At 37.5% G+C, this 22,158-nt stretch overlaps 1 protein-coding gene across 3 annotated transcripts in view; it reads left to right on the top strand.

Moving 5' to 3' along the window:
* Window positions 1-289: 289 nt before the first annotated feature.
* INTU (inturned planar cell polarity protein) overlaps window positions 290-22,158 on the top strand; it is a 73,496-nt gene continuing 51,627 nt past the window's right edge. The window contains exons 1-2 of one of the 3 annotated variants that reach the window (XM_045514958.2): window positions 290-986; window positions 19,118-19,656. In XM_045514958.2, the coding sequence (XP_045370914.1) occupies window positions 898-986; window positions 19,118-19,656 (628 nt within the window). In that variant the 5' untranslated portion in view covers window positions 290-897. Of the gene's footprint in view, window positions 987-9,037; window positions 9,292-19,117; window positions 19,657-22,158 lie in introns of those variants that run through there. The other 2 variants (XM_010952567.3, XM_045514959.2) reach the window with 2 other exon arrangements.

Genomic DNA, 22,158 nt, shown 5'->3' with positions numbered 1-22,158 from the left:
GTCATCTAGATTTTCTCCTGTGTTATAGTCTAGCTTCAAGTATATTTTTAAAGCAAATAGAGCCCCAAAAGAGAATAAAGGGTCCACACTTGGCAGGTCAGCCACCACTTTTTATTTATCGTTTTATCTCCAAAGACTGATATTCAGCTTGGCACACAGCAGGTAATCAATAAGTATATGTTTACCTGGATAGGTGAATGTAAACGGCTTCTTTAGTCAGAATTTAAACTCCCACTGATAATGGGCACCCAGCTCACCTCTCTTACTCAGTTTTCGGCCTGCCCGGGAGCAGCTGGGGCTTTGGAGCCCCTTCAGTGCCTCCCCCAGGCCACAGATGTTCGTGGCCCGCCAAGCTGCAGGTGGTGACTTCCTCTGCTGGGGGTGGTGCCCGGACACCAGCGTCCCTCGTGAAGAGCACTAGGCGGCGAAAGAGCGCAGCTCCGGGCGGCCCGGCTGGAGGCGCTCGACGGCAAGCCCCGGACACCAGGGATCCTCCTGTCCTGGGTGCTCGGACAACTTAGAGAGGCGAGGGGCCCCAGACGTGGAAGAGGGGCACTCCGGACTTGGCCCGCCCCGGCAGGGTGGCGGCCGACAGACCGCCAACCTGCCCGGGTCCTCCGGCGCCAAGGTGGCCGCGCCGCCAGCCGCAGGGCTCCAAGATCCGCACGGCTTAGCCGGAGGGTGAAGGAAAGGAAGAGCCGTGGCTGACACTGCCGCCCTTCAGTCCCAGGTTTTTGCGCGACGGAAACGGGCAGCCTTTTCCTCCAGCTCTCGGTTTCCCGGGGGCGACTCGAGCCGTGCTCGAAGCGGACGGCGCCGCGAGCGCCGGGGGTGAGACCTCGCGGTCTCCCGTGCTTGTTACCTATTGTACGCCTCTGCAGCGAGTCTCAAGTGGGCATGTTTCAGGTGGGCAGGTCCAGCATCCCCAAACCTGCCCCCCGGAACCTGGAGGATCTGGACTCTGTGCAGCGCGTCCTCTTACACAGGTCAGTGCTGGGCCGGGGGCTCAGGGTAAGACCGCCCTCCGTTCCCGAGGACGATGGCGAGGGGAGGGGCAACCTTTCTTTCCGGGGTCTTGAAGGACGAGTCTCTTTTGGGATTCGCCTTGGTGCGATGCTTGCCGCGGAAGGGGAGTTGGGACCTGCACTCCACCCTTTTCAGAATCGGATGCTCGGGATTTGCCGGGTCTCGCCGCTGGGAGTCTGTCCCCGCGTGGGACCGGGTTACCCGCCCCACTTAAGAAAACACCACTTTCTAAAGAAGCGAAAAACAATTAAGCAAAACTGTTCTCTAAACACCTTTTGACTCTCTTTAGGAAAAAGAGCTGAGAGTTTGTTTGGACTTTGGTTGTGATTGGAATTAGAAGCAGCCACTTTTTAACAAATCTAAATTCTCCCCCCCAAACACCCTCCCCACACGCACGCGTAAGCGTCCACATAACTACACAAAAGAAATTTGAGTTCCTCTAGAAAGGATGAGAACCCCAACTTTCTGTAAACTGCTAATGTATTAATTTCCTTTGTCCAACCTTATACTTTATCTAAAATAGACTAACAAATATTAACTCGCATGGTAACGGTGATAGGTTTATGGAAGAGAAAGAAGTTAAGAACCCACATGGAGAACAAGTTCTCTTTCCATTTTAAGGTTAAGAGAGGAAGGCTGAAGTGCCAGGCAGCTAATGCTGCTTTAACTCTAGGACAGCTTGGCTTTCCTAAGACATATTATGGGAAAACCTCTTTTAGAAATATATCAAAAGTATCTCTTCAATACGTTTGTGGTGAGAAAGAGTAAGTGGCTCTTAGCAAATATCTGTCAGGGGGAGGCTTATGTGAGTTCTCTCATCTGTAAACGTTTCAAGTGACCCTTTAAAGTCTTCGTACAAAACCATATGAGCTGTAAAAATCCTGTCCTGTTGGAAGTGTGAGTAAAAAAGAAAGACATTGTAAGAGGAAGAAATCGAGTCTCTTCGATTTAAAAGCTGTTTTCTGAAACCTGCAATTTTCCAGTTGGTTTCCTTCCCCTCTCCCCTCAAGAGAGCCTCTGCCATATACAATAAAACATTAACAAATGAGCAGTTGAAAGGGGATTCTGCTAAATTCCCAGACAGCTCTCCCTGCATTTGATAAAATTACAATCCAGGAGTAATCCCCCAAAGTATTAACTAGAAACTCATTCACAGCATGACTTTGATAAAGTCAGGAAGGGTTTTTGTTTTAAATGCTTAAAACCCTGATGCAACAGAATTTATTCATGTTTTAAATGTCAAGTGCCAAAAAATTCCAAACTGATTAACACTACAGGGTTTCAGATCCTAAGCATAAACCTGTCTAAATGAACCAGGGCAAAAGAATATATTTAAACTATAGCCATCAAGAAGGCTAAGGTGATTATTTCGGAAGTAAGTAGTGGAGTGTTTCTGGAATAAACCTGCTCAGTATATGAAAAGCTACTTTATCTGAATTACAAATAACTGCTCCCACATGCTATAGGAACCAATGGAATCTGAAACTCAAGTGTCTTTGTCAGTATGATGGCTAACAATTCTCTGTTTTTAAGAAAATCTTTTTGCTTTTGCTTTTGCAATGCATTATTTTTATTAGTGGTTATTTACTATTTAATGTTTTCAAACACTTGTTTAAAATTTTGAGACATCTATAGAGGTTTCTCTTGCACTTAATGAAGATAGATTTTTCACACAAGTTCATATTTAATCAAATGTCTTTTGCTTATGTATATAAAGATTTGTTCTGACATAATATAATAGAAATTAGAGAAATCAGATAGCCTTAAATTACACTCATCTACTCATCATAGTTCTCAGGCTGTAGACCAGTGCATGGCTTATTTTTTTAAATCAGTTTTAAAGATTTTTTATGTTTTTCCTTTAAAACATCCCTTATAAGATATCTACAAAATTTTGACAATTGCACTAAAGAGACCAGTAGCCTTGAGCCATAGAAAATGTATTAACAAGAGAAAATAGCCTGCTTTTATTTTTACATCTTATTTTAAAGATAACTCTTCTGAGTATTTTTTTATTTACTGGTGTATCTTCTGTTGTAAATATGGTTTTCAAAATGTGAAGCATTAAATTGCTGTGCTTTTGAAAAAGATACTTCAGCCAAACCAAAATTGAAGCAAAGTTGCAAACTATTCTCTGCATGAAGTATTAGCTTCAAAATATGTCAATATTAAAATAAAAATAGCACAGCAAAAAAAATTCAGCTGCCTGCTTTTTAATAAAAAGTTACATGTAGGTTATCCAAGTCAGGGAAAAGCTTCAGTATTGCATTTCTCAGTTACTTTTACTTAAGTAAATTAACAAATATATGTGTCATCTCGATTTTAAGAAGTACCCAAATAATCATATTAGCACTCAATAGAATTTTGCAAAGATTTTTAAAAAATTTATGCACATGACTACTCACTCCCTTGGAGTCCTATTTCTGTTGCATAGTACATAGTTGTGGGACTTGGCAAAATTTTGCTTGTCTATATTTTCCTGTTCTTTCTGTAGTATAAAGGGATAATACCCACTTCACAGGGTGGTGATGTGAATTTCAGATGATATTTAAGTGCTCTATAAAACTAAAGTTCTGTTAAATAGGAAGGATTATGTTTACAGGGGTTTTAAAAAAATTAAAAGCAAGCACAAAAAGATAGCTATTCCTAAATGTTCTGAGAAAATTAAGCTAAGTGACTTTTGCCCAAAGCCTCAAGGCTAATCTATGGTTCTGGTCCAGGCTAGAGTGCTGGCGTTTTGACACTACCTAAGCCAGCAGAGAAAGTGAGCTAAAGTTGAGTCTCTGAAAATGTTTGATGACCTGAATTTCATACTTTTGTCCACAGCAAAATTAGCATATTTAAAATACTCAAACATGGAGAACTCTCGGAAGGAAGAATATGCCCCATTAGATAATATTCCTGATGAATAAAATATCCTTTTAAACTCAAAAAGTAAAAACCAAAATAAATAATAAAATCAAAGCTTTTAAGAATATAGCATATATCATACACAGCTCTATTTCTTAAAGTGTAAGGTATTAGATTACAAAGGTTAGCTCATTTGTTTCTTGGCAACATTGCATAGTAGGCAGGGATTATAATTGCTGTCTTCAGAAGAAATTAATTTCCCATATTCTCTTGGTTATTAATGCCAGAATCAGGATGAGAACCTGGCTCCTCTGACTGAGGCATGCATGGGGTATCAGCCATTTTCATAGTCGTTATCAAATTACTGTACAGTTTGACAATACAGTGATTTTTTTTTTAGGTGCTACTGAAGGCACTTAACACTCACTTATAAACTACAGTTTTTGTAAATTTCATGTGTGCTTTTTGTTTCTGCTGTTTTCTTCATCAGCAGATTGTCAGGCATCAACCGTTTCTGCGGCCTGTGTATTTCTGTTTAAGGAGGCCTCCCTCCTTCTGGTTGGCAGCTACCAATCTGAGAACAGTTCACCAAATTCGTTAGAATTTGTAAATGAAAATATAAAATGAGAATAAGTAGGAGTGAATGAATTGGGTTTGGGGTTTAAGCTTTGTGCCATCTACTTTGGCTACTTCTATGTTTACTTCTGGAGTCTCATCTGTATTCCATTATTGTTCAAATGGAGAATGCATAATCTTAGAACAAGTAAATTCCATATATTTTTACAGGTAATTCAATTTTTATGTAGGAAAATGAGAGTTTTCTTTTTTTTTTTAAGAGAGTTTTCAATCATAATGCAATTCCACAAACATAAGATTGCCCAAATGTTATTCTTTTATATTATAGGTCTATCCCAAATTTGAAAAATTCCACATTATGAAGGCTGAGTTTTCAAAATGCTATTTTGCTCAATCTACCAAATTATTTATGATTTAAAAAATGATTGGGGTTGTCAATATTACCACATAATGCATGAATTATTACCACATTCACAATTAAGGTGATATTAATTAGTTCCTAACAAAACTCCATTACATGAATTTTTTACCTTGCAATTAAAAATTTTTAATGGATGTGACCTCCCGTGGCCCTGTTTTCATTGAGTTCTCATTGCTAGCTTATATTACTACTTAGGAAAGAGCTCTTGAACCTGCTAAAGATACTAAATATTTAATTATGTCCTTACCTGTTGTATTTTATGTCAGAATTGTATTGTTTGCCTAATTGAGATGGTAATCAATGGAAATAAGGACCTGATGACTCGTATATATTAAGCTAAACTTATTTGGGCCTCAGAAGATGGCTGGCCATTTGTGTAGTGGAAAATAGAAAATAAGAATATACCCCAGTCTAAATCTTTTAAGTCTTCCTGCAACTGATAATTATGAAACAAAGACGATGCTCTTATAAAAGCCCTGAAAAAATGGCATCTTATTCTTTTCCTTTCTTCATCCTCTCCAATACATTTAAGAGTATTAAATATTAATTTAGTTAGTACAAATATGATATATGAAGTTAGAAATCTGATTAGCTAATACCATACCCTGAAATTTTAAATAAGAATTTAAAATGATTGCTGTTATTTCTTCTTTTGAGGAAGATCAAGCAAATGGGTAACTTTCTCTGGGAGTGGGGAGAGGGGTGAGGAAGAATTTTGTTCATTAAACATATGAAAATAAATTAGTTAAGTTGACGTAATTCAGAGACTTATCTGCTGTGAAAGGACATTTCTTAAAAGATATACTTTTATATGGCATTTCTTGCTCTGGTTCAACCTTGTTTAAGATAGAAGATTGAAAAAAAAGTCATGTCTTCTAGGTAGCAAAGATAGACACATTCCTAAATAACTTAGATACTGCAGACTGATAATTAATTATAATAGAACTTTATGGGATGTGTTATGAGGGGAAGGTAGAAAGAGGAATTCTTACTAAGGTAGGAAAAGAGTCTGGGAAGGCTTCTTGGAAAACATACTACTTGAACTGGATCTTAAAGGAAAATGTATTTTGGATAAGTAGCATTCCACAGTGAAAGAACTGTATGAGTAAATGATCTATAGAATAGCTGATTTTTGTTTTGACACTTTACATCTTAAGTATATTATATGCATTAACTCATCGAATTCCAAATAGTCTTGTGAAATAGGTACCCATATCCAAAGTTACAGGTAGGAGAAGTGAAGCTTGGAGAGGTGTTAGCTCAAGATTATACACCATGGGTTCTGGAGCAGGGAGAAGTCTGTCTGCCAGGCTCAAAACCAGGAGGTGGAGTGGGTCCCATCCTCCTTGGGAAATGGTCAGTGGGACAGTAAATATAAAGCATAGAATCGAGGGAAGGTTATGGGCAGTGTTTCCCGAGTCTGCCTTTAACCTAAGGATCACTTGGGGTAACTTGTTCAAAATGGAGATTCAGGCTCTTCCCCTGGAGATTCTGAGCCTCTTGAAGTGGGGCAGGGCCCTAAATCTGTGTGGTTAACAAGCACCTCAGGTAAGATAGTTTGATCAGCAAGTTGGACACACTTAATTATCTTGATTAATATATAGCAACAAATAAGGCCTCTAACTCCTAATTGGTGTTCAATTGCTAGTAGAATTGGAAATTTTTTTGAAAGAGTTTGGATTTTATTCTGTGTTTAATGGGGTGACATTCAGACTTATGAGCAGGTTATAAAATTATTAGATGTTTACAGAAAAAATGAAATGTTATTTATAGTAAGAAAATGTGGTATTTTGTTAAAATTTAATGTGTCCTTTTTTATTTTACTTACAATAAGGTGCTTTTAAAATGAGGAAAGGCTAACTTTATTAAAGAGGTGCCTAAAGCATTTTTTAATTTTAGAGTGCATTTTTAGGTAATTTTTAACATTCGAGATTGTCATGAGAATTAAGTATTTATGTTTAAACATGAAACATATTATAATTATTATACTGATTCTGCCTTTTAAAATAATATTGTTTCTCTGATTTTAAAAGTAATACTTTTTTTAATAGAGGTACTGAGGATTGAACCCAGGACCTTGCTCTACCACTGAGCTATATCCACCTCCCTGTAATACTTTTTTCTTGGACCTCAGTACTGATAGAAATATTTGTTTCTCTTCCTTCCTGGCTCCACTCTTTTGGGGCTTCAGACCCCATTACTTCTTACATCATGTTTAGCTGGCAAGGTTGCCTTCTACCTACCAGAGAAGATATACACCACCACAGGATTACTGCCTCAGCTTCCTGACTGAAACTAGCAAGTCAGCATCTACACCTGCACCCTCCTGTGGGTACTAGCTTTAGGGAAGCGGTGTTGAGCAAGGTCATCTCCCTTCATCTGTTCCCTGGGTGCCATCCCCTCCTGCCACCTCAAGAACCTCCTTTGCCCATTATCCCTTTATGAATTAGTCCCCTCTTCTCCAATTCGAGTGGTATGCAGACCTCATTACAGGAAAGACTCTTACAGATCTCTAGAGATGACAGACTTGTTAAATTATAATTTTAAATAAACAGGTAGAAACTTTGTGCTTTATAGTTCTTACATAAGATAAAAACAACTTTATAAATTAATGCAAATAAACTGTAAAATAAAATTCAATAGCTGGTTTACAACTATAAAAAAGCAAATTTAGAAATTAAAAAAGAAATTAATACAAATAAAACCATAAAACTTAGACTATTCAGATATACATAGTTTAATGTGACAAATGAAACTAAATTGCAGCTTAAAAGTTTAAATATTTGACTGCTACTGCCCAGGTTCTTTTGAGTTCTCCATACATAAACTGCTCTGGGCCACTCATCCCCCACTACTCCTCTCTGTTTGGAACATAATATCCCACAATAACAAATTAAGACTGCCTCTAAGAAATTTGCTGTGGCCCTACATGCCCTAGTTTGTTTTCCTTTGGGTATTCCAATGGAACTCTATATTTATCACAATACTATCACTATACGTTATAAATTGACCATTTGCCTTTCAGTCTCTGCTGTCTAACCATACAGTTTTAAGTTGAATCCCCAGCACCCATCCATTGAGATCACAAAATAATTATACCTTTTTTACCTGCTATAATAAGAACAATTTACCCATGCATTACTCTTTGAAAGCATTTCTATTAACATCATAATACTCATCATACTTTATATATAAAGATGTATTACTTTTCCCCTATTGAACATTTGGATTGCTTTCAGCTTTCACATTTACAAATTTTATCAATTTTATTTGCATCCCTTATTTTCTTAGAAAAGATCTCTAATAGTTGAATTACTGGGTCCTGAGAAAGAAATATAATCTAGTGGTTAATGACTTAGTTCGAGTCCTGGTTGGCTTTGTTGTCTGCTAGCCACGTGACCATTAAGATGAGTAACTTCTCTAAGCTTCAGTTTCCTTATTTTAGTATAGGGATATTTATTTCATATATATTCATATACGTATGAACAAGTAATTAGAGCAAAGGCTAAATCTCAATAATGCTAGCTATTATTTTGTACTTACAAAAATATTTAATGTAGGTATTTGCATTTGACAGGTAAAATTTACCTGTTTACACTTCCAACTTAAGTAAAGAGAACACTTCATCAAAGTATAAAATTTTGAGTTAGAAAATGAACGCGCAGTTGATTACACAATATTGCCACCAGTTTGAAGCATCCCTCTACGACATCTGCTTGGGAGAACTGTGAAAACGTTTGCAATTACGAAATAAGAAAACCAAAGAAACAATGGCGCGTATTTATATTAACACCTAGAAGGCATTGCTTAAAACCATGCATTCTATGCACGAATGAAGAGGTAGAGGGTCGTTTCATTTACCTCGAGGGAAACACAGGCGGAGCGCATTTAAGGTTTTGGACAGCCGTTCCGCGTAGAAACAAAGTGCACAGCTCTAGAAAAAAAAAAAAAGAAAAAACCCAGGGGTACTCCGCCTGTTAATAAATTACGCTGCTCTAAAGGAGTGTGTTTAGGAGTGCGTAACTGGTTAAGTTTTAGCTACTTCCATTCCGCTCTCCTAGAAATTTAAGTTCATTGGCTCTTTTCAGTCACCTTGGTTCTCTCGGGGACGCTTTCCTGTCTCCCTGGCAACCAGAGCCGCCACCAATTGCAGCTAAGGATTGGTCGTCACGTGGCCGCTACCACTTCCCGAGCGGAGGCAACATGGCGGCCCCGGTAAGCCGCCGCTGCGAGGTTTGAATCACTCCACTTGTGGCTGCTGCATCCCTGATGATGGCTTCTCCCGCGTTATGCGGTTCACGTCAGAACCCAGAGAAGCTCCCTGGAGACCCTTCTTCACAAGAAGAAGATGAGGATTGTGATCTTGAAGATCGGGTCAGCGACTCGGGTTCATACTCCTCTACGAGTACCGATTATGAGTAAGGTTCCCGAAGAGGGACAATTCAATCCATCCCTTCTGTCCCAAGAGTGTACACGTGGGCTGGGGGGTACTTGAGAGTGTTGGCGTGGTAGAGATTGAGTGTTTGAGGTTCTTTAATAAGTGAGGTTTGTTTGCACTACGTTTCAGTTGTGTGATATTGGGAGCCGAAATAAATGTGCCATTCTTTGATACTGTAGGTTTTTTGTGGTTCTGAGATGAGGAGGCTCTCTTCTTTGTGGTGGATTCTGTAATATATGAGAGAGTATCTGTTGCAGTGTTCATAAAATTCTGTTCTATCGCAGCGTCTTCTTTGGTGTCGTGATCTTTGTGACTTCAACCTCGTTAGTATTTAGAGTGAAGAGAAACCTACCACGTTTTATAAGTCAGCTGTTTAAATTATGTGATTTTTTATCCTGTTATAAAAATGAATAGGTATATAAAAGAAAGAATATTCGTCCTCGTCTCACCATGGAGAACAACCTCTCAGCATTTTGGGGGTATTTCTGTTGTATTTTCCTATACATCCCCATGATTTCCTTGTTTTATGTCATGATGTAATTTTAAAATACAGAAGATCTAAGTGTTATTTTCTACGTTCTTATCCTTAAAAATAATGAAAAAATTAATTTGATTCACAATACCCAATTACACTTCAGTTTTGGAGCAATTTATCCCTTACTGCTATGAATGAAGAACTTTTTAGAAAAGTCAATTAGTGGTAGCTTGAAATGACTGGTGGTGAAATGGTCCTGGTGCCAAACATCAATCAGCAACTGCCATAGTCATTTTTAGGATGACATTTTATGAGTATTTAGGAATAAAAGATATAAGTATTTAATGTATATTTGGGAGTATCAGTTACTTGGCAATTATTTTCACCCATAGGTAAAATTGTCTTTAAAAGCATCGGGGGGAGAACCACCACTAATGACTGCTTAAATATACTCTGGAGGCTTAATGAGGACAGATTATATTCTGGAAGACTTGTACAAATTTGAGGATACTGAATAGTTTGTACAGTCTTCTACTGTAGTCATTTAAAAAGTAATTACAAAATTCATGGCTATCAAGCAAGACTACTAGAAGGGAGTATGGATTATGTGGAACCTTCTTTGGTCAGGCTCTGAGAGGCATAGACAGTGTGAGACTCAGACTCTTGGTTTCTTTATATCTTAGAATCCCACACTTAGCCCACAGAAAAATCTATAATTTCCCTGTGGTCACACAGCTGAGTGTTGTCAGTGCAGGAATTTAAGAGACTTGATTTCAAATGGGGCACCCTGATTTTGGTAAAGATAAATGAGCTACCCCCGTTTACTAGGAAAGGGGCAAACTGAGGACTTTGTGTTAGACAACTTGTTATTTCAGGGGTGAGTACAGCTCAGTGGCAGAACTTGTGCATGGCATGCACAAGGTTTGGGTTCAATCCCCAGTACCACCATTTAAAAAAAAACACAAAACTTGTTTTTTCAGACCATCTTGTGATTCAGAATACATGTATATACATATTATATTCTAGTTTTTTTTTAAATGGTCATTAAACTTACTGTGTCAGTCATTCACTAATCACTACATATTCCATTATCTTTATCTTCCTAATAATAAAAATACAGTAAATCTTTATTGTAAACTGTTTTGCTGCTCTATATTTCTGTTTTCCCAAGATTCAGGTTTTATGACTGTCGCTTCTTGGTCTGTAAGACAGGAGCGTTGACTCGCCGAGCTGGCCGAGTAGGTTTCTGTTCTGTTCTTTCCTTGTGATATTTACATCCCTGAGCTGCAAAGTCACCAATGCAAGTGGTAGCCCTCCCAGCTTGGACAGGACACTGGAACATGTAGATCAAAGGTATAGGGATGTGAACCTAATCTTTCTCATGAAAACTAAGAGATATGAATTGCCCAGTCTTTCACTGCCTGCGTGGAGGTAATTAAGAAAGTTACTCTACTTGTTGGTTCACATAAAGTATCCTGAATTTTCAGGGTTGTAGTTGGTTAATTTTTTGCATATTTTCTCTGGAAATTACCATTGTTTCTTGCATGCTTTGTAACTGATAACCAGTTTGAGCTGCATGTGATTGTCAATATAGAATTAATAAGTTGATTGTTTTTGAGATAAAATTTCTTTAGGCTACGTTGTGGTGAAGTACTTTCAATAGGTTTGTTTAAGACATGATGTAAGAGGAAATTTTTAGATTACTACAGTGCATCTTGACCTGGCACATTGGCAATCCCTGAGGAAGCTGCATGTGTTGGATTGAGGGAACCAGTGACTAGTTTCAATATTGAAATAACATAAACCATACGTTTACTTGCAATAATGCCACATCTCTGCTTTGCTTTACAATATGCAACTCATTGAAGCAACATCGGTTAGTTCATGTTGGCCAGAAGTATCAATCTTATGGCTTAGATATAATTTTTAAAATTGAAGTATAGTTGATTTACAATATTGTGTTAACTTCGAGTGTACAGCAAGGTGATTTAGTTTTATATATATATATTCTATTATTTTCCATTAGGATTTTTGATTTTTTTTGTTGTTAGCTTTAAAACCTTGACTGTTGAAGAGAAAAAGGGATACTTTTTAAAGAGAATTTAGCTGTAAGAAGCTAAGGAACTTCCTTCTTAGAAGACTAGAGGAAAATGGAAATATGTCCTTTAAATTTTTTCAGGAATTTATTAACACCTTTACTGAAGTATAATTGAAATACACTAAACTGTACATATTTAAAGTGTACAGTTTGCTAAGTTGCCGTGTATTCATCTGTCAAGATAATAAACATATCCGTCTAATCCCAAAGTGTCCCCATGTTCCTCCCTAATATTACTCATGCCTTACAACCACTTACTTGCTTTCTGTCATGACAGATGAGTTTGTATTTTCTAGAATTTTATAAAAAATCGAATCAGTATGGATTCTTTTTTGTCTGACCTCTTTTACTCAGCATAATTATTTTGAGATTCATTCATGCTATTGCCTATATATAGTTCATTCCTTTTTATTTCTGAATAGGAGATCATTGTGCAGATATATCAAAATTTGTCTTTTTGGGAGGTTTCAATGTAGAAATGTACTACTTGAAGAATCAAAATATTTCATTCAAAGTCATGATTCAGTATATTAATATACAATTTAGTATATTTCCGTTTCTCTCCTGCTCTGAACCCTGACTTCTTTTCTCTTTTAATTTTCTTTTATGAACTTATACAAATTAAAAAGTCAAATAGTATATAACTAGGTTTATGATGAGAAATGGTAATTCTCTGCTAGCATCTCTCTGTACTCCCAGCTCAGTGTGTTTGAAAATTCATTATCTGCCTTGTTTCTCCCCTAGTGTTGCCCATCTCTTCTTCTGAGATCACTCTCTTCTTACTCAGGTCTTCAAATATAGTAAGTCTCCAGTCCTCTTGACTTCCTCTTCTGATGTCCACTCCCCCGACTGTTTCCCCCTTCTCAGGGATACTGCCTTACTCAGAGGGCTTGCCTCCCTCTTACACCAGTAGAGTAGCCTCCACACTGGTCTGGGTGCCTCTGATTTCTCCCATCCTCAGTCTTTCTTCCATACAGCTCCCAGAGTTTGTTTTCTAAAACACAGGTCTAAAACATTTTTTTCTAAAAGAACCTACTTGAAAAAGAAATAATGTGGCAATTCGGATCAGAAATAGAATTAAACACATGCTTGCCTATTTCCAACAAAGCTAACTACAATGAAGCAGATAGCCACGTGCTTAACCAGGTCATCCTTGTGATCAGGAGAAGGCTGAGATTAAAAAACTAGCAACTGATATTTCATTTTTGATCTCTGGTGACTATATTGGTCAAAGAATTCAATCCCCTTCAATTACAATGGAATGTCTTTATAAGGTAGCCTGAAATAACTTTTGAAAATGAGACTGATTCTGTTAGCACATTTGCAACATCAAAATAATTTTTTCAACACATTATTATGAGAGGCATCCTGGTGCAGTGTAATGAGTACTGGATTAAGAGGGAGGGTCAGACAACCTGCGCTCTATTCTTCCCTCCCGCTAACCATGTGGCCTTAGATGTGTCACAATTTCTGTGAGCATTTCATATGTTAAAATGAGAATAAAAATACTCATTCAATTCTGAGTTTTGCTGATTGAGAGAATGTTTGCTTAAATCTTAGGAACAGGAAAATCATGAGCATGTAGTTGATGACATGGGATTGACAGGAAGACAAAGATGTTAAAAGTGATGTGTATTTATTTGATTTGAAAGAGGGTTAATCCAAACTGAATTTCATTTCCTCTATTTTTTCCAGCTTATATTGAAATATAATTGACAAATAAAAGTTGTACATGCAATTTGATATATGCATACAGTAGTAGATTCTCCAAGAGGAATGTAAATATCCTTTTACAAGTTTATTTTGCTTGCCTGAAAGTGTTAACATTTTAATTTCATCAAGTCTTCTCTTGTTTTGAGGGATTCAGAATTAGAGGAACTCTTGGTTATAACGTACCATTGTATAAGATGTCTCTAAGTAACACGTTTTCTCATCTTTGTCAGAGGCTTCACTACTTTCTCCATCTTCAGGATGGAGACAGCTATATTCTGAGGGGCCATGGAGGTAAAGAGAAAACTAAAGTCTGAGTGTGTAAATGTTTCTACCTCTTTGGAAATGGAATCTTTGTATAGATGACCTAGGAAAGATACAGTTTTCTTTAACATGAAAACTGTCTTCCTGGTACTGAGAAGCTTTATGAGCCTTCATCTATTTTGAGTTTTATTTCAAAATTTAAAATATTAGGGTAATTGTGTCAGGGCAGTGGAACTACTCTGTATGATACTATTGTGGTGCATTTGTCCAAACCCATAGATTGTATACAGAGCAAACCATAATGTAAATTTTGGGTTTGGGATGATAATGATGTGTCAATATAGGTCCATTGATTGTAACAAATATACCACCCTGGTAGGAGATGTTGATAATGGAGGAGGCTGTACATGTGGTATATGGGAAATCTATCTTCCCTTCAATTTTGCTGTGAACCTAAAACTGATCTTTTTTTAAAAAAGCCTAGTAAATCATTTTTCTAGTCAAAAGCTTGATGGCTTTCCAAATAAACTCCAGATTCCTTAGGATGCTTTTTAATAGCTCCTTTAGACCTGTCCCTAGCCTTCCTGATCTCATCTTTGATGATCTTTTTTTTAAGCCACCAGTATTCCTACTTGTCTCACCTCTGGATGCTGTTTTAAAAACAGCCTAGACTGAATGGCTTATAAACAACAGAAATTTATTTTTTTGCAGGAGGCTGGAAGTCCAAGATCAGTACCAGCATAGTCGGGTTCTGGTGAGGTCTCTCTTCCAGGTTACAGGATGTAAGTTCTCATTATATTCTCACATAGCAGAGAGGAGAAGCAAGTTCCTTGTGACTCTTTTAAGGGCACTAATCCCATTCGTAAGGGTTCCACCCTTGTGATGTCATCTAATTCTAATTACTTCCCAAGGGCCCCACCTCGTAATACCATCACATTGGGTGCTAGTGTTTCAACATATAAATTCTGGGGGAACATAAACATTCAGTGTATAACATTGCTACACTGAAATGTCCATTCTCATTCCTACCATGTTCTTGCACACCTACATTTATATGTACTTTGTTCTCTCTGTTTAAAACACCTTTTCTTCCTAGCTCTACTTGTCACAGTCATTCAAGGTCCCATTTAAAGTGCCACCTTCTCCTAGAACCTTATTTGATTCCTCTTAGACTTAATCTCTCCAAACTCCCCCCTTCTATAGCATTTTTTATTCCTCACTTTTGGAACTTGCATTTCACCGAGGTGATGAGCTCTGTCCACCTGACATCTTTAAAAGCACAATAAATCCCTATCTGAAAATGATTTGCTGGTCTGTGATTTCAGTTCTACCAAGGTTAGACTGTATCCTTAACTGTGATGTGTAGCCATGCCCCGTTTAGCTGGAGGACTGGGGTAGGGGACAGGCTCATTAGCATAGTTCCAGTGGAGATGTGAAAATTTATTTCATGCGGTGAGTACGCAGTCAGTAGTTCGCTGGCTGATCCCTTCCTATTCTCTGACATGGTTCACGTTTGTCCCAGTGGGGACTGTAGCTCATCCAGAAGGAGCATCATCTGCCCATCCCAGGTTCCCCACCTCCTCAAGCTGCTGTAACAGCTGGCATAGGCTTGAACTATTAAAGTCATGGTTTTCTTTTATAAAATAATCAAAAGACTTCAGGAATGAAAATTAGATATTGCTGGTGGACAGAGCACAGAAGTGAAAACACAAAAAAAGCATTAGACAGATCAGTACTTACTAAAGGAGCCCCAGTTAGAATCCTTGATAATCTGTCATGCTGTTTTTACTGTGCATAGTTTTTCTCTGTGCCTAGAATTGTCTTGCTGTACTTATTAGCACTATGCAACTGGGTAACTACATGTGTCGGCTACTTTGGTAAACCACATAGTGCTTTCCCCACTAAGAAGGGGGAAAAATGCATAATGTAACAGGTAGTAGCAGTAGTAGCAAAAGTCTTTTTTCCTTAAGGAAGTGTACCATGAGGGCTGGCTATTTCGTAACGTTTTTCTTATGGTGGCCAAGTAAATCTTGATACTATTTCATTTGATGAAAAATGCTGACATTAATAAAACTAAGATCTGAGATATTTGATAACTTAGAAGAAGAAAAAAGATTTAGTGAAAAAAAAAAACAGATTTAGTATCAATATAGAATTCTTGAATACATCAGTAATTGAGAAACTTACCAGTATTATTTGAAGTTCATTTTCTTTAATATATTTATGTCACAGCTTATGTAAGAGAACTCGAACTTGCTTATTTGCAAATTAGCAAGTTTTTCTTTGGGAAGAAGGACTCTACTCATCTTTACTGCATCAGTTAGGGCCTTGAAACCAATTAAAGTGCTGTTAGACTTTGAGGGTAGACTATAAGTAAATAAAGTTATTCCTGTTTAGAGCAAAGTACAATAAACAACTTGTAAGAATCTCATTGAAAGACATTTACACAATGACAACTTTGCAGCTTGTACTGTAGGACCTCAGAAAAGAGATGAATATTTATATTAATATTGATTAAGGTGACTCATGTATTACAGAAATCTGAATTAAAACTGCTAGATTTAATTCATTTAAAAATATAAACCTTTTATTTTGGAATAAGTTTAGATTTACAGAAAAGTTGCAAAGGTAATGCAGAGAGTTCCTGTATATCCTTCACCCAGTTTTCCCCAGATGTTACCATCTTACACAGATACAGTGCACTAGTGAAAACTAAGAAATTCATATGAGTACAGTACCATCAACTAAACTCCAGACGTTTCTCAGATTTCACCATTCCTCTACTTAATGTCCTGTTTCTGTTCTAGGATCTAGTCCAGGATATCATATTGCATTTAGTCTCCTCTGGTCTGTGACAGTTTCTCAGTCCTTCCTTGTTTTTCATAACCTCAGTCACTTGGCTAAGATGGTATCTGCCAGGTTTCTTCACTGTGAAGCTGCTATTTTTCACTTTACGTACTCTGTTCTTTGGAAGCACGTCACTAAGTCCAGTCCACACTAAAGAGGAGGAAAGATTACGCTGGGGAGAATCTACATATAATATTATTTTCATTATTAATGAATACTTGCCATGAAAAGTTGGGATTTTTGTTTTATTGCTGTTTTAATAAACTCCCTTTGTTCTAATAGAACTTATTTCAGAATGCAGTCTTTCCACCTCTGTTAAACCTTCTGACACATTGATCAGTTATGCTCTTGATGTTTATCTAAATAGGAATTAATCACCCTAGTAGGGATAAGGAATCCTCCTGGGAATTCTGAACTGTGGCTTTGAAGGCAGCATCTCCTTTTGGTTCTTACGTCACCGGCACTTAGCTTGGAACCTAGCAAATAGAGGTCACCGGAGAAATCTTCCTTTATTGCCACGGGTTGGAAAAATTCAGAAGTATAAGAGCTATGTCTCATAAAGGTGTAAGTTTCTCCACAGTTCTGACTCTGCAGGGTGAGAGGAAGGGACCTGTCATTTATTTGGCATTTACCTTGCCAGGCACATTGTTTTATTTGCTGTTGATAACAGCCCTGTGAGGTAGCTATAATCCATTTTCTAGATGAGGAAAACAAAAACTTAAAAAAGTGAAAAGTCTCAGTAGAACAGAGTTTGAACCAAGGTCTGTGACTTCTCAGTTCATTTCCTTTTTATTATATGTTTTGCCACCTTTTACAGACTCCCACATTCATTTATTTGTCTTTATTCCTATCTCTTATCTCCCTTCTTTTAATTTCTTCCTCTTTTTTTAAAAAAGATTTCTTCCACTTAAAGTGAAATATTTTTAAATCTAGAGGTTAAGAAAATGGGTCTCTTTCATTGCTGGTGGAAATGTGAATTGGTATAGTCTTTGGGTAAAGATATATATACGTATCTTTATTAAATACTGATTTCTGCAGGTACAGATAGGTATGGTCAAAACAATTGATACATGATGAATCATCCACAGGAATCGATGCTAAAAGTGCCTGAAGTGATGCCACACACTGGGAATCAGCAAGTGCCTAAGAAATACTAGTTTTGATATCTGGGAATAGTTATTTTTTTAACCATTTATATAGAGTTGAAAATTCTTATATATTATTTTATTTATATAAATATTATCACACGGACCAGGGCAGTGGTTAGTTTCAGATTGACTGATAGAACAGTGCGTTTCTGGGGGTGTTAATTTTCACATTTTGACTTTTAAGTTAAAAGAACCAGAGTTGCTAACAAACACTGCAGAAAACTGAAAATGTCTTCTGACTGAATGATTAGAACACAAATTATACCCTTTCACGCCAGGATATTACAGCTCATGTGTCTGAAAAATCTCTCTCTACATGTTAGTTTTTCCACTGTGACCAATTTTGCTCTAAAGAATAGCAGCTTGAAAGGTAAGCTGTTCATAGCATTTAACAGGCTAGAGTTTGTAGTTAGGTTTGTTACCTTAAGATGAGTATTTTTGTTTTTTAATACTGTTTCAATCATTTTTTTAATTGAAGTATAGTCAGTTTACAATGTATGTTTCAATCATTTTAATAGCAATATTTTTGTTTTTTTCAATGGCCTGCTTCCCAGTTAAAACTTTTTACAATCATATGATGAATTATGTAATATGTAGTTTACGCTTCCTACCACAATTATTCATTAAAAGGAATTTTATGGAAATTATAGGCTACAGTAGTGATTACTATTAACTGTGATTATAAACTAGTTGTTTTCAGCAAAGGTTTTAGTTCATGGTGAGTTAATGCTTTTTTTTTTTGAAAATTTATTGTATACACAAAGTCTCTTAATGCTGGTAGACTTTAGTTTTTGTTTTAACATGTCAGCCATGCTGAATAATTATGGAAAGAGGATGTTTTTCTGTACAGTTTCTGAATGTCTTATGTCTCTGGATATAATTGCATAATCAACTACTAATGTAAATTATTGTCCAGTGAAATTGTCTAAGGTGAACAATAATCACACAGGGGCTAATTTAGATTTAAAAACAAAACAGAACCTTAGATTCTAGCAGGGGGCCATTTCTCTTTTTTTATTTGTTTTCTTTTCTATCTGTATGCCATCTTGATCCCTTCTCCAACCTCCGTTCTTCAAGGCTCTATAGGAAATAATGTTGATGCTTACAATACATTAGAAACAGTAAGGAGACTTTGAAATAATCAAAGAACTTTCACCCTTCCCATCTCCCTGTTCCCCATACTCCCACACCCCCTGCTGGAAAGACATAACTGTTTTTCTCATGTTTGACTGCTATTTAGATTATCTTTTCTCTTTTTTTATAGTGACCTTGAGCCTGAATGGCTGGACAGTGTTCAGAAAAATGGAGAGCTGTTTTATTTGGAGTTGAGTGAGGGTGAGGAAGAAAGCCTCCTTCCTGAGACACCTACTGTGAACCATGTCAGGTTCAGTGAAAACGAGATTATTATTGAAGAAGATGATTACAAAGAAGGAAAAAAATATGAACCCAAACTCAAGCGGTTCACTAAGATTTTAAAAAGTAAAAAACTTTTACCCAAGCGCAATAATAAAAAAAATAGCAATGACAGTGGGCCAGTATCCATCCTAAAGCATCAGTCCAATCAAAAAACAGGAATTGTCGTCCAACAGCGGTACAAAGATGTGAATGTTTATGTAAACCCTAAAAAGCTAACCATCACCAAAGCCAAAGAGCAGCTCAAGCTTCTGGAAGTCCTGGTTGGGATTATCCATCAGACCAAGTGGAGCTGGAGAAGAACTGGAAAGCATGGCGGTGGAGAGAGGCTCGTGGTCCATGGCCTGCTGCCTGGAGGCTCTGCTATGAAGAGTGGTCAGATATTAATCGGTAAGTAAGTGCTGCTGGTGAGCATTAGTCCTTGTTTGGGGGGATTAATGACTGATTATACCTCGTGAGGAAAGTGATCAAAACAGAAATATACCCAGAGTCTCAACAAATTAAGGACTACTTGACATTTGGGACAACAGTGTAATTGTAAGGATGGTGTACTACAAGGCACAGTGTTCTTAAGACAAACACTTTAGTGCGTTGAATATACGTGTGTGCCTCGTTTAGGCGAGGGAACAGCTTAAGTAATTTTTGAGTTTTTATATAATTTTGTTTCATCTTGGTTGTACTTGCTGACAAGAAAAAGAAAATAAGTTGATTGTGACAAGAAAAAGAAAATAAGTTGACAGTGATAATTTAGGTTTGAATGACGTATATCCAATAACATGATATAAAAATATGTAATTTATGAATAAAAATACTTTAAAATTGTATGTTTGCACTTGAGTACACTAAATTCTTGGAGTGGTTTTAAACTATTTCCTTTGGCATATTTAGCAACAGTGGTATTGTACATAAATTTCCTCTTAAGGGTGTTTGTCATAAAATATCTCACCAATTTTGAGGGGAAAATAATAAATTCACAAGTTATTTTGAATATATGTTAAGATGAGCGTTTTGTGTTGCTGATACATTTTAAGCTGTTGGATATGTTTGAGTTAGTAGCAACTTTAGTACTTAAAGATAGATTAGTCAAAGATGAGAATGTATTACTAATGAAACTTAAAGGTATTCACAGTTCTCAAAGCTGGCAGTCTTAAGTTGACCCAGCCTAAAAGATTTTGATAAAAACTTTTATAGATACTTTAGAAGCATTTAAAAATATTTCTTACTTTAAGTCCAAATTTTGTTTGTTTATTGATTCAACAAATAATTTTTTGAGCATCCACTAAGTACCAGGAATACAAAGATGACTCTAATGATCCAGTTTCTTCTCTTAAGGAGCTCGTACAATGGTGGAAAAGGTGGGTCAGAAATCAGTGGTTTCCCACAGTGTGATAAGTGCCGTGATAGGGGTTTGCAAGGAGGAATCCTGCAGGAAGGGCATCTGTGCAAAGTGTGTGCTCCAAACGGTTGCAACAAGATCCCACATTCTCTCCTTACAATGTAATGTTGATACTCCTCCCAGGCAGAGTTATGGTCTATGTGTCTCTGTGTTCCTCCCCCAACCGCTGCCTTGAGTCTGGGTGGGCTTGTGACTACAGCTTAAGTGGTACTGTGTGACTGAAGTGGGCTCATAAAAAGTGGTGCAGCTTCTGCCTGTCACCATGCCGGCAGGAAGGCCTGGCCACGTGACGAGGCCATGAGTAGTGATCTGGCCGAGACCCCAGCCTCCCTGCAGCAAAGGCCACCAGACATGAGTGAAGATGCCTTCCAGGTAAATCCAGCCCCAAACACCGTTTGGCTGTGACTACACGACGAGCCCTGAGTGAGAACCTCAGCTGAGCCCTGTCAACCCCAGAACTGGGGGAGAGAATAAACGGTTGTTGTTGTTTGTTTGTTTTCTTTTTTTTTAATTGAGTTATAATTGACATAACATTTGGTTAGTTTCAGGTATACAACATAATGATTTTATATTGTGTATACAGCGACATCGTCATCACAGTAGGTCTAGTTAACATCCATCTCCACACATGGTTACGAACGATGGTTGTTGTTTTAAGCTGCTGAGCTTTTTGGGAGATTGATTGCAGCAGTGGATACCTGCAACGGGAGCGGGTGTGTACTTACATCCTCTCAGTCCTCAGCTTCCCTTTTTGTAAAATGATGGAACTGGACTGAAATGTCTCTAGTGTTTGTTCTTTTAGTTCTGTCAAAGCAGGCCAGAATTCCTGCTTACGAAATCCTGCCTGGTTGTTGCCAACCACGATAATTTTAGGATCCCACGTGCTGGGATACTCCAGCTTAAGGCATTCTCTTTATGCTTACCTGGGGCCTCCGCCTGGAATGCCTATTTGGGCTGAGTTATAGCCAAATCTCTAAAATTCTTTTTACCCTTTTCTCTTGAAACCTTGTGGAGAGATGGTTATGACCTATGAAACTCTTTAGTCCATATTTCCTCTCCCCTGATACTCCAGTCTGAGTATCCGGCTGAGCCTTTTAGGACTGCTGGTTACCTCTAGGCATGATCTCTGCACCATCTGTAATGGAGGAAGGAGAACAAACCAGAGAGAGGAAGAGACTCCCAAAACACTAGTAAAATAACTTAAAGATACATAAGGTGCAAGAGACTACTTTTTAACCTGAGTGCAGTAGTGACATGGATATGTTCACTTTGCGATAATTCATTGTATTGTACTCCTACAATTTGTGCACTTCCCCGCATATGTTAAATAGCAGTAAAAAGTTAGAAAAATGAGGCTCATTCCAAGTTTGTAATGGAAAAGTTTATAATTTACTAATAAGTAGAAAAGGAAATTTGTCCAAACAAAATGACCATTTTATCTTTGGTACATAGCAAAATGCTTGGCTCATACTAAATCCTCAAAAAGCATTTACTGA

This window comes from Camelus bactrianus, chromosome 2 (assembly GCF_048773025.1).
Source record: "Camelus bactrianus isolate YW-2024 breed Bactrian camel chromosome 2, ASM4877302v1, whole genome shotgun sequence".
Lineage (NCBI taxonomy): Eukaryota > Metazoa > Chordata > Mammalia > Artiodactyla > Camelidae > Camelus > Camelus bactrianus.
Note: the sequence above shows the minus strand (reverse complement) of the source record. Positions and strands in the feature narration are given on the sequence as shown.